The sequence below is a fragment of the Cantharellus anzutake genome, assembly GCF_015039405.1.
Source record: "Cantharellus anzutake strain C23 chromosome Unknown EI90scaffold_33, whole genome shotgun sequence".
Taxonomy (NCBI): Eukaryota; Fungi; Basidiomycota; class Agaricomycetes; order Cantharellales; family Hydnaceae; genus Cantharellus; species Cantharellus anzutake.
The window spans coordinates 122,119-133,285 of NW_024066983.1; the positions used below are offsets into that span (position 1 = coordinate 122,119).

The 11,167-nt window shown below is 51.5% G+C and overlaps 1 protein-coding gene across 1 annotated transcript; it reads left to right on the plus strand.

The window, feature by feature from the left end:
• Positions 1-9,344: 9,344 nt before the first annotated feature.
• EI90DRAFT_3125556 (uncharacterized protein) lies at positions 9,345-10,165 on the plus strand (the record flags this gene model as incomplete). Its single annotated transcript, XM_039063846.1, has 3 exons — positions 9,345-9,563; positions 9,635-9,775; positions 9,833-10,165. 3 exons carry the CDS (start codon positions 9,345-9,347, stop codon positions 10,163-10,165), a joined length of 693 nt encoding a protein of 230 aa, XP_038914492.1.
• Between the last annotated feature and the right edge of the window lie 1,002 nt (positions 10,166-11,167).

Here is an 11,167-nt window from a genome sequence, read left to right on the forward strand (position 1 = left end):
ACATGATGCTGAAAATTCTCACGCTCCTTGAACTTGATGACTAGAGTGCGTGCTTCGCATCGCTGCTACATGCACAGCATTTGATCCAAGCATTATTACACGAACTATTTACATAAAATGCTATGGTACAGGTGTGTGCGTTCTTGGATGGAACATGGAGGGGCCGGTAGCTACATTGTAAGGTAGACGACTTTATCACTATGTCGGAAATTGCCGGATGTGGCAGTGCAGGTCACACATTTCTTGTGGTTGGTGCATCATGTACAAACTTGTAGGTAGTTCTATGTAGCTTCTTTCCTAGTCATTAATTCCTGGACAATATCATGTGTCACATCTGCTGGTAGCTGGCAATGACCTCTATACTTTTTGACTGTATAAGATGAAATGAAGGACTAGCGATGTTGTTGCTCAGTCTGCTATTGTCAGGGCCCGGCCTCGGACTCGGAGGCTCCCTGACCTCAACCCCCATCTAACCTGTCCTCACACTATGCAGGGCATGAGATGTATAGTAAAAGGAAAGATAATATATACACTTGCCTATGCGGGGCATGAGATGAGAAGAAGGGTAAAGGTCTCATCTCCCCGCATGGTTGCTATATAAAGGAATGGGTCACATGCCCACAACTATACAGCTCTTAGAGTTGTGTAGTGTGACCCGGAGGGAACATCCAGGTGGCAGTGCCCAGTAAGCGTGGGAACGTTCTGGGCGAGTTGCTCGCCCAGAACTGTGGCTGTGACCCGTGGGAACATTCTGGGCGAGCTGCTCGCTCAGAAAGTTCCCACGCTATCCCGTGCGCGCGGATACACAACACAGAAAGGCAACAACAAGGCAACAATGAAGGAATGGAAGGAAGGGATTGGTTGGGGAGTCTGGGGCACCCTAGGGCAGGGTGCTGAACCCTGACAGCTATGTGTGAACTAGAAAGTAATCACCTAGCAATGTTGTTGCTGGTGTACGAATATTAGATACACGTTGTTAAACACATAAGTGAAGGAGAAAACTTAGACTCACCTCAGTCCGCTATGCATGAACTGAGGAGAAGTCATAAGGTCCAAAAATTGGTGTTTTATAGTCAGGTGCTATCAATGTGCACTGACTTTAGAAACAACTGATCCAAAAAAGGGAAACAAAGTAAATCTTAGTGCTGCAAGACTCAACATCAACAACGTGAGTTGGCCTCAGCATACGCTTGTATCCCAAGAAATTTAACACACCCACTCACTGGGCCTACTCATGTAATCCCATCGCGATTTGGAACTTCGAGTGCTTCTCATGCGCTAGAGCTTTTGTGAGGACATCAGCAACTTGATCGTTTGTGTCATATCCATCCCCGGCCATCGACTTCCGGTCCCTCCGATCCCTCCGTTCTAACTCCGCTCCTCCCTCACTAACCTCGGAGCCCCCGTATTCCGCAATCCTCTCGGTACCCCTCGATGGTCACCACCCCCTCATTTCAATTTATTACCTACGCCTCCCTAAGTACGGAGCCCCGAAGACTTCCGGACAGCTCCAACGTCCGCTAGCGCACCCCCGCCTCCGCTGGGCAATACACTCGCCTGCCCTGCAGAGCCCACCTTCGGGCCTATCCCTCCTTTCCGTTTCTGGGTTAATGCCTACCTTTCCGCTAACCCCGCGAACCGACTCGTCGGTAATATTCAGTCGGCTAACGTTTAAACCCCGTTAGCTCCGCTCCGTTCGGCTCCGCCAATTGCGGACCCGTCCCCGCTGTAACCATATATATATCCCACTGGTACATAGGTTACGCCCCAGTAGTAAAATCAACTAGAGTTACCCCCCTAGGTTCTAATTGCCAGTCAGTAAGTTAGGGCATGGATGTGTCACTAGGCACAGCGCTCTTGGCAGAAGTCGCTGAGGCCGAAGCCCTCCATTATGGAGACATTCCTTCGTCTCGAATCTGGTCTCTGACAGTATTTTACTACTCCCTGACTAGTACATGTCTTGTATGGCACCAAAAGTCCTTTGCACTCGTTCGCAACTACGCACATTAGTCCCCAACTCCGCTTCACCTTCCCCAGAACCCTCTCAGCCTGGTCCTAGTCGATTGGCGAGAAACCCAGTTGAGTTTCGAAGCTTTTCTAACCTTGAAACCCCTCTCCCATCGACTCCGATCATGCGCCCCGTTAGGAATCGATCACCAGTTGCAGACTCCGACTTCGGAGACACCACGGAACAACCCATAGATCCCGCCCACTTCTTTGGACTCGGTTCTGAGGTCCCCGACTTCGTCGACCCTCCTCCTGCTGATCCTCCCATCCCCACTGTCCCAACCACCGACGATCCCGAACCCACCTCCAACGTGGCCATTACACAATTGGCCCAAGCCATTGCCAGTCTGGCTCGTCACACCGGACGATGATGACGACGACCATCTTCTGCTCTCCGGACCAAGGTCCGCGAACCCGAACAGTTCGACGGAAAGGATCCCCGAGAACTCCGAGTATTCTTGGTCCAATGCGAGCTCAATTTCCAGGACCGTCCCCTCGCTTTTGCTAGCGACCGCGCTAAAGTCATATTTGCGCAGTCCTACCTCAAAGGAATGGCCCTCGATTGGTTCGAGCCGGACCTGTTATTCGACCAGAATTCCACGCTTCGTCCGTGATGGATGAACGACTATCAAGAGTTCGTTAATGAACTCCAAACTAACTTCGGCCCTCATGATCCTGTGGGCGACGCCGAGGTTCAACTGATGACACTGGACATGAAGGACGGGCACCACATCAATAAATACGTCGTCGAGTTCAATCGACACGCCTCTCAACTTCACGGTTACGGAGAAGCTGCGCTTCGTCGTTTCTTCTACAACGGATTGCCGGAACGTATCAAGGATGATATTGCCAGAGTAGGTAAACCCTCTACTCTCTCTGAGCTTCGCACCCTTTCCCAAACTCTCGATGCGCGCTATTGGGAGCGTAAATCGGAAGTTACATGTCACGCGAAACCCTCTTCCTCTAACGTTTTTGACAAGTCCACCGCCGCTTCTCGTTCCGACCCCGTCCCTTCCTCCTCCTCTTTCAACTCCGCTTCCGGTAGTAGGCCTCCGAAGGACAATAAGAAGTCCGAGGCCAGCTCCATTAAACCGGACCTCTCTTCTAAACTTGGAGACAACGGCAAGCTCACGCCACAAGAGCGTAAGCGTCGTCTCGACGAGAAACTTTGTATGTTCTGCGGTCAGTCTGGCCACATGGTCAAGGACTGTCCCAAGTCTTCTTCTCGCGCATCTAAGGCCCGTTCGGCCCAGACCGAGGAGCAAGGATCCGCTTCCGCAGAAGCAAAAAATTAGTCCGCACCCCCATGGACTCCGCACGGACCGGGGGTTGCGATCCTTCCTTCCGTGCGCTCAAAGAAGTGCGTTTAAACGCGTCTTCCATTTCCGACTTATCCTCCCTCCACATTCCTGTTTCCTTTTCTCTTTCAAATGGTCTATTTTCTCCTTTCAATGTTGACCCTTCGGGCAATGTTCTACCCGTTGTAGATAGTGTTGCTGATGTACCACTCTCTCCTCCGCCCCCTCCGACTACTTCCGTAGATCGATCCACCTCTCTCTGCTTCTCTTCTTCTTCTCCTCCTGTTTCTCCTCCGTCCAATAGTAGGACACAAAATAAACTTTTCCGCTCCTATGAGAACGTACCCGCACTCGTAGATTCTGGGTCTTCGGACTGCTTCATCGACGACACCTTCATAAAAAAGCTGGCCTTGAAGACATACCAGATCAAACCCCTACAACTACGCCTATTCGACGGTAGCACAAACTCGATCATAACCCATGCCGTTGATATTCCCCTCCGCTTCGCTTCCGGAAACATCACCCCCACGACTTTCTTTGTCACATCGCTGGATGGATCATGTTCCCTAGTCCTAGGACACAACTGGCTTACCCGCTACAATCCGTTGATTGACTGGGTCTCAAGCAGTATCACGTTCCGAACTTCCGAACCTACCAAGACAGTCACTCCGAGCTCTCCCCCGTCGTCTCCGGCAACACTGCCGTCATCCGACATCCAACCATCTGATGTTTTGCCAGCACCTCAGTCACAGGCTGTTACTCCTCCATTACCATCTGTCGAGTTCGTCAGCCGTTCCGCATTCGCGAAGGCTTGCCAACTTGAAGGATCGGTATCCTTCAGCCTAACCATCCCTTCCGAGGAAAGCCGCTTGAGGGCTGCCTCATCCCACACCGATTCCGTCGACCTCTCGGCCGTTCCGAAGGAGTATCACAAGTTCACGGATGTGTTCAGTAAGAGCAAAGCCTCGACGCTGGCACCGCACCGTGAGCACGACCTAAAGATCGACCTTGAGGAAGGCACCTCCCCACCCTTGGGTACCATGTACTCTCTCTCTCCTTCGGAACTCGAGGCCCTCTGGGCATTCTTAGACGAACACCTGGCCTCCGGTTTCATTCGTCCCACTACTTCCGCTCACGCGGCACCGGTCCTCTTCGTCCGCAAGAAGGACGGATCCCTCCGTCTTTGTGTCGACTTCCGAGGGCTGAACAAGATCACCAAAAAGGATCGCTACCCACTTCCCCACATCTCCGACCTCCTTGACGCACCTAGCCATGCCACGGTCTATACCAGACTCGACCTCCGGCATGCTTACCACCTGGTTCGCATTGCAGCAGGCGACGAATGGAAGACTTCCTTCCGCACGCGCTATGGTTCCTATGAGTGGCTTGTCATGCCATTCGGCCTCACGAATGCACCTGCGGCTTTCCAGTGATTCGTCAACACGATCTTTGCCGACCTCTTGGACGTTTCTGTGGTGGTCTACCTAGACGACATCCTTACCTACTCGAAAGACATGGCTTCGCATCAGGAGCATGTCCGAGAAGTTCTTAAGAGACTCCGCAAACACGGCCTATACGCCAATCCGAAGAAATGCGAGTTCCATATGGACACTACGGAATATCTCGGTTACTGCCTCTCTCCTTCCGGACTCACCATGTCCATCGAGAAAGTCAAAGCCGTCCAAGATTGGCCTGAGCCCCGTAAAGTCAAGGATGTCCAATCCTTCCTTGGCTTCGCTAACTTCTATCGGCATTTCATTCACCAATACTCCGACATTGTGGTCCCCTTGACGCGCCTCACGCATAAAGGAGCCCCCTGGCTATTCTCCGATGATTGTCGCGCTGCTTTCAACACCTTGAAAGAGGCCTTCACTTCCGCTCCTATCCTCACACATTGGCTACCCGATGCCCCCCTCATTGTAGAAACCGACGCCTCCAATTACGCGATTTCCGGAATCCTTTCCATTCGCTGTGATGACGGAGAAATTCGCCCCGTCGCTTTCCACTCAAGAACACTCTCGGCGCTGGAGCTCAATTACGACACCCATGACAAGGAACTGCTCGCCATTCATGATGCGTTCCGATCATGGTGTCATTACCTCGAAGGTTCAGGAACCCCAATCGACGTCGTCACCAACCACAAGAACCTCGAGTATTTCTCCACCACCAAACTCTTGACCCGGCGGCAAGCCCGCTGGTCAGAGTTCCTCTCCCAATTCCACATGACAGTCCGATTCCATCCTGGAAGACTCGGAGTTAAACCAGATGCGTTGACAAGACATTGGGACGTCTATCCCAAAGAAGGGGATATGGACTACGCTCGCGTCAATCTGCAGAACTTCCGACCGGTCTTCACTTCGGAGCAGCTCACTGTGTCCTTACGAGCTACGTTCCTAGCTGCCACAGTAATCCGAGCAGCTGTACTCGTCGACACAGAGGCTCTTCATCGAGACATCCTAACCTCCCTCTCCTCCGACACCTCAATCTCTTCTCATCTCTCTTCCCCCAACCTCCCCAACTCCCGCTGGTCCGTTGATGCCAAAGGCCTCTTAAGGCTGGACAAGCGCATTTACGTGCCGGATTCTAACGATCTCCGTCTTCGCGTTTTGCGAGACAAACACGACCACCAACTTTCCGGACACTTCGGGCAAAACCGGACTCTGGATCTAGTGCATCGTGAGTATACCTGGCCGGGCATCTGTAACTTCGTCAAGAGTTACGTATCCTCCTGCACTTCGTGTGCCCACACCAAGGTCCCCCGTCATAAGCCTTACGGCTTACTCAAACAACTCCCCATCCCAGAACGTCCTTGGAACTCCATCTCCATGGATTTTATCGAACAGCTACCCTCCTCTTCCAGATTCACTTCCATCTTGGTCGTCGTGGACCACCTGTCCAAACAGTGCATTTTTATCCCTACCCACGATACCATCACCTCTCCGGAACTGGCCAAGCTTTTCCTCCTCCATGTGTTCTCCAAGCACGGAGTTCCATCCCACGTCACCTCCGACAGGGGTCCGGAGTTTGTCTCTCATTTCTTCCGTTCACTTGGTAAGGCCCTCGACATCCGCCTCCACTTCACCTCCGGATATCACCCGGAAGGAGACGGTCAGACCGAACGGATGAACCAGACGCTCAAGCAGTACCTGCGCATTTACAGTAACTACCAGCAGGACAATTGGTCCGAACTCCTGCCTCTCGCAGAGTTCGCATACAACAATGCTCCGAATGCCACCACGGGCGTCTCCCCATTCTTCGCCAACAAAGGCTACCATCCGAACATCACCGTTCACCCGGAGCGAGACCTGACATCGGTACGCGCCCAAGAATACTCCGTCGACCTCGACTCCCTCCACCACTTCCTTCGCGAGGAAATGCATCTCGCTCAGATCTGTTATCAGGGCCCGGCAGACTCTCGTCGGAGCCCTGCCCCAGCTTTCGAAGTAGGAACCTCGGTCTACGTAAAGGCCAAGTACTTCCGTTCCACTCGACCTTCCAAAAAGCTCTCTGAGAAAAACCTCGGTCCATTCGAGATCATCGCCCGCGTTGGAACCCACTCCCTCACTCTCCGCCTGCCGGAAAACATGCGAGCCATTCACCCGGTATTCCATGTCTCGCAGATCGAACCCTCCTCCCGAACACCATTCCGAACCACCACCAGCCACCTCTGCCTCCCATAGAAATCGAAGGCGAGATGGAGTTCGAGATGGAGGAGATACTCGACTCCAAGATCGACCGACGTAGACGCAACAAGTTGCTCTACTTGGTTAAGTGGCTAGGCTATGAAGGGACCGACGAGGAGACACAATGGCTCCTTGCCGGCGAACTCGATCACGCCTCCGACCTCGTCGAAGCGTTCCACTCTCGGTATCCAGCGAAGCCTGGACCCGAAGCTCCTTAGGAACCCCGACTCCTCTCCCATTTCTCCTTTCCCCTCCGCTCCTCACTTCCGTTTTCATTTTCATTTCCTCATTTGCTTTTCTTCCTGTAAGTGCAGCTCCCCTCGTCTTACTAATTCTGGGCCTTCAAGGGTTCAGGCCTAAGAAGGGGATACTGTCATATCCATCCCCGGCCATCGACTTCCGGTCCCTCCGATCCCTCCGTTCTAACTCTGCTCCTCCCTCACTAACCTTGGAGCCCCCGTATTCCGCAATCCTCTCGGTACCCCTCGATGGTCACCACCCCCTCATTTCAATTTATTACCTACGCCTCCCTAAGTACGGAGCCCCGAAGACTTCCGGACAGCTCCGACGTCCGCTAGCGCACCCCCGCCTCCGCTGGGCAATACACTCGCCTGCCCTGCAGAGCCCACCTTCGGGCCTATCCCTCCTTTCCGTTTCTGGGTTAACGCCTGCCTTTCTGCTAACCCCGCTAACCGACTCGTCGGTAATATTCAGTCGGCTAACGTTTAAACCCCGTTAGCTCCGCTCCGTTCGGCTCCGCCAATTGCGGACCCGTCCCCACTGTAACCATATATATATCCCACTGGTACATAGGTTACGCCCCAGTAGTAAAATCAACTAGAGTTACCCCCCTAGGTTCTAATTGCCAGTCAGTAAGTTAGGGCACGGACGTGTCACTAGGCACAGCGCTCTTGGCAGAAGTCGCTGAGGCCGAAGCCCTCTGTTACGGAGACATTCCTTCGTCTCGAATCTGGTCTCTGACAGTTTGTAGGAATGTATTCGAGTGTTATGTCGCTGTTCTCAACGTGTTTGCAGATGAAATGATGTCGAATGCCAATATGTTTAGTGCCGGCATGAAAGGTAATAGGAAGGCTAATGTGGGAGCTCAGTCTCCATAAATGAAGAACTGAATTTATTACAGTTAATACTAACCTAACGCGGGAGCTATAATACAGAGTAAGTAATGTAACTAGTAACGATACTGACCTCAGTCTCTGTAAATGAAGAACTGGGGGAAAAAGAAAATAGACCCAAACAATTACCTATATACAATGCAGTCACAGTGTCAAAAACCCGGATTGTAGGGGTAAATGCGTGAGTCCGAATGCAGGCAGGGCTCAACTAGAGGGGGATCCGAGAGCTCCAGTGGTGAACCAAAGTGTCTCCAGGAAGCCTGGTTCTGCTGGATGGTACAAGAGGCTCTAAGAAGGACGTGGCCTCAGCGACTCGGAGGGAGTGCTGTGCCTCTGTTACGTCTCAGTTAGTCCTTGTATTTCTTATGTCTGAGGTATCTTGTAGAACGGGAACGGGATTCACTCAGAGGGACTTTGGGTAGCATTTTAGTCGAGATTAGAACTGAGGAACTACAGGTTCTAACCTACGGGTATTTTATAAAGGGGAATGGAAAGGACTTAGTCAAAGTCCGAATGACAATGGGACAACACTGAAAGGTGCTGAATGATAGAGGTCTGAATGATATCTTTAATGGGGAACCAAGGTGTCGGACCATGGAGGGTGGAGTAAGAGGCCGGAAAATGAATGGGAACGAGAAATGGGTAAGGGGGGGTTAGCCGACTGAATGGTAAGAAGAAGAGAGTCGTGCTAAGAATGGAAGGTGACTAATAAGTGATGACGTGAGTGAGATCACTGAAGGATGTGGGTAACTCCGAAAGCGGAGTTGCATATCCGAAGGATATTGGGTGACTCAAATAAATGAAATGGGTGGAGAAATGGTTTAAGGGTGTGTCACGGGATGTCGGAGGTCCGTCGGGATATCGGAGCAATCCGAAGTCTCCGAGTGTTCTGGCTCAGGAACGAGCTTCCGGGATGGGAGTGGCCAAGGTTTGGTGTGCCGCAACCAGACCGGAGCTGAGACAGTCAGGAGGGAAGGTGACTTGGGGAGTGGGGAGGTGTGGTGTAGGGGATGGTGAAGTTGTTAGGAAGGTGTGATGTGGTGGGAGTGTGCAGGGTTGGGATTCCAGGATATGACAGTATCCCCTTCTTAGGACTGAACCCTTGAAGGACATGTGGCCAGATCCGGCTAAAATACAGAGAAATCCGAGTCTATTTTTCTTGACTCCCACGTTAAAATGCGCCAGAAAGAACAGGTCGCAGCCTCTTTCGCAACCACAACATCATGTCAAACTACAGCCAAGTCTCGGACTGGTCGGACGCTCGTCTGGAGGACGATTCGGGGGACGACGATCGTTTGGCAGTTGTCAAGTTGACGGAGCGTTGTCGTCATCGAGCAGCCGCGAAGGCTGCTGAGGAATGGGAACGGGAGGAGGCTGAGGAGGTCAGAAGGGCCACCGAAGCATTGAAAAAGAGGAGGAAAGAGGAGGCAGTGGCAAGGAAGGTGGGTAGTAACAGTAGTCTGTCATCCGTTTGGTGGAAAAACGCTGACCGATTTTTTTTTTTTTTGATTAGCATAAATCTATTGCAATGTCGACGCTGTCGACCAGTGATTGGCCCCCTGTGTGTGCCAGGTGCCTCAAGTGCCACATCAAGTGCGTGCCAGGCAAGGAGGGGCTGGGCAAGTCGTCGTGTGCGGGTTGTCGTGACGCCAAGGTACGATGCGAACAGGTACCTCAACGCACCGAGGTTGTGTTGACCTATCGCCCCAAGAAGAGAGTGAGGGTGGAGGAGGAGGTGGAGGTGGAGTCGCCGCAGATGGAGGCTATCCGTCAGCAGACAGCTCTGATGAGGGATGGTGTGGGGTGGCTTGCTGCGATCAGCGAGCAGCTCCGGGTCCATAACACCATGATGGGCAGCGCCTTGGCCAGCGGGTCGAGGAGGGGGTCCAGCAACTCAGCTGTCGACAAGGTGGTTATGGGGGATGAGGAGCCTGAAGTGGGTGGGAGGCAGGCTATGGTGCCTGAGAAGGAGGTTGGGGATGAGGAGCCGGAGGTGGATGTCCCAGTGTTCATCCTTCATGTGGGCATGGTACCTAGTTCCTAAGACTAGGAGGGTCTTGGAAGGAAGGATCACAACTCTGATCAACGGGTATCCGATGACTAGGGTTAGGGGAAATCGGAGGGTAGTTGGTTTATTATTTTTTTTATATATATAGGAGGTCCGGAAGTAACCGTCAAGCTCTGTAATATCTCCAGAGGGCTCTCAGGGATCACGGAAAGCGGGGGAAGTAATGGAGGAGAACGAAGATAGCTGAGAAGTCAGTGGCAGGATGGTCGGTATTCCGAAAGGGGTGGTTAAATCGGAATAGTGTATTCCTTTAGGAGAACCAGGAAGTGCTTTTGTGTTTCGGAGCACTACCCAATCAAATCGCTCAATGGAGCAGGAGATTGAGCTAGTGTCCTAGCAACGGGCGGAGTCCAGAAATCTTGAGGGAACGGGTAAGGTATTGATGACGTGTGTTATGGAAATGGGAATTTCCCATTTTAGACTCTTATGGGTTCTGTATCACATGATTTGTATAGTAATTAAGTTTAACCAATCAATAATCAACCAAAAACCCGCTGTGCTAACATCTGTTACACCACATGTCAAACCATCTGTGAAACCACATCAGCAAACTTGGTAGGGAGCTCTCAGAGCTCTGTGAGCAAATTGAGTCTTTTTGCTGTGCACCCTCTACACATTGGGTGGAGAAAATTAAATGTTTGAATGATTTTATTCTCCTAAGGATGCAGAAGTGCAAAGATAATATGTATATACATTTTTGGAAATGCATATTCCATGGCCAGCATCATTACTTGAAACACTCTATGAGCTCTATGAGCTCAGTGAGCTCATAGAGCTCATAGAGCTTTTTGTTTTTAAATCATGGATGGTCTTCATATCTCCATGAAATCTGCTTAGTTATTTTGGCACCAGTAGTGCAAAGATAATATGGATATATATGTGTGTAAAATGGCCATTGTCATTGCTCTGAAAGCTCTATGAGCTCTATGAACTCTATGAACTCACTGGGCTCATAGAGCTCATATACCTTTTGTGTTT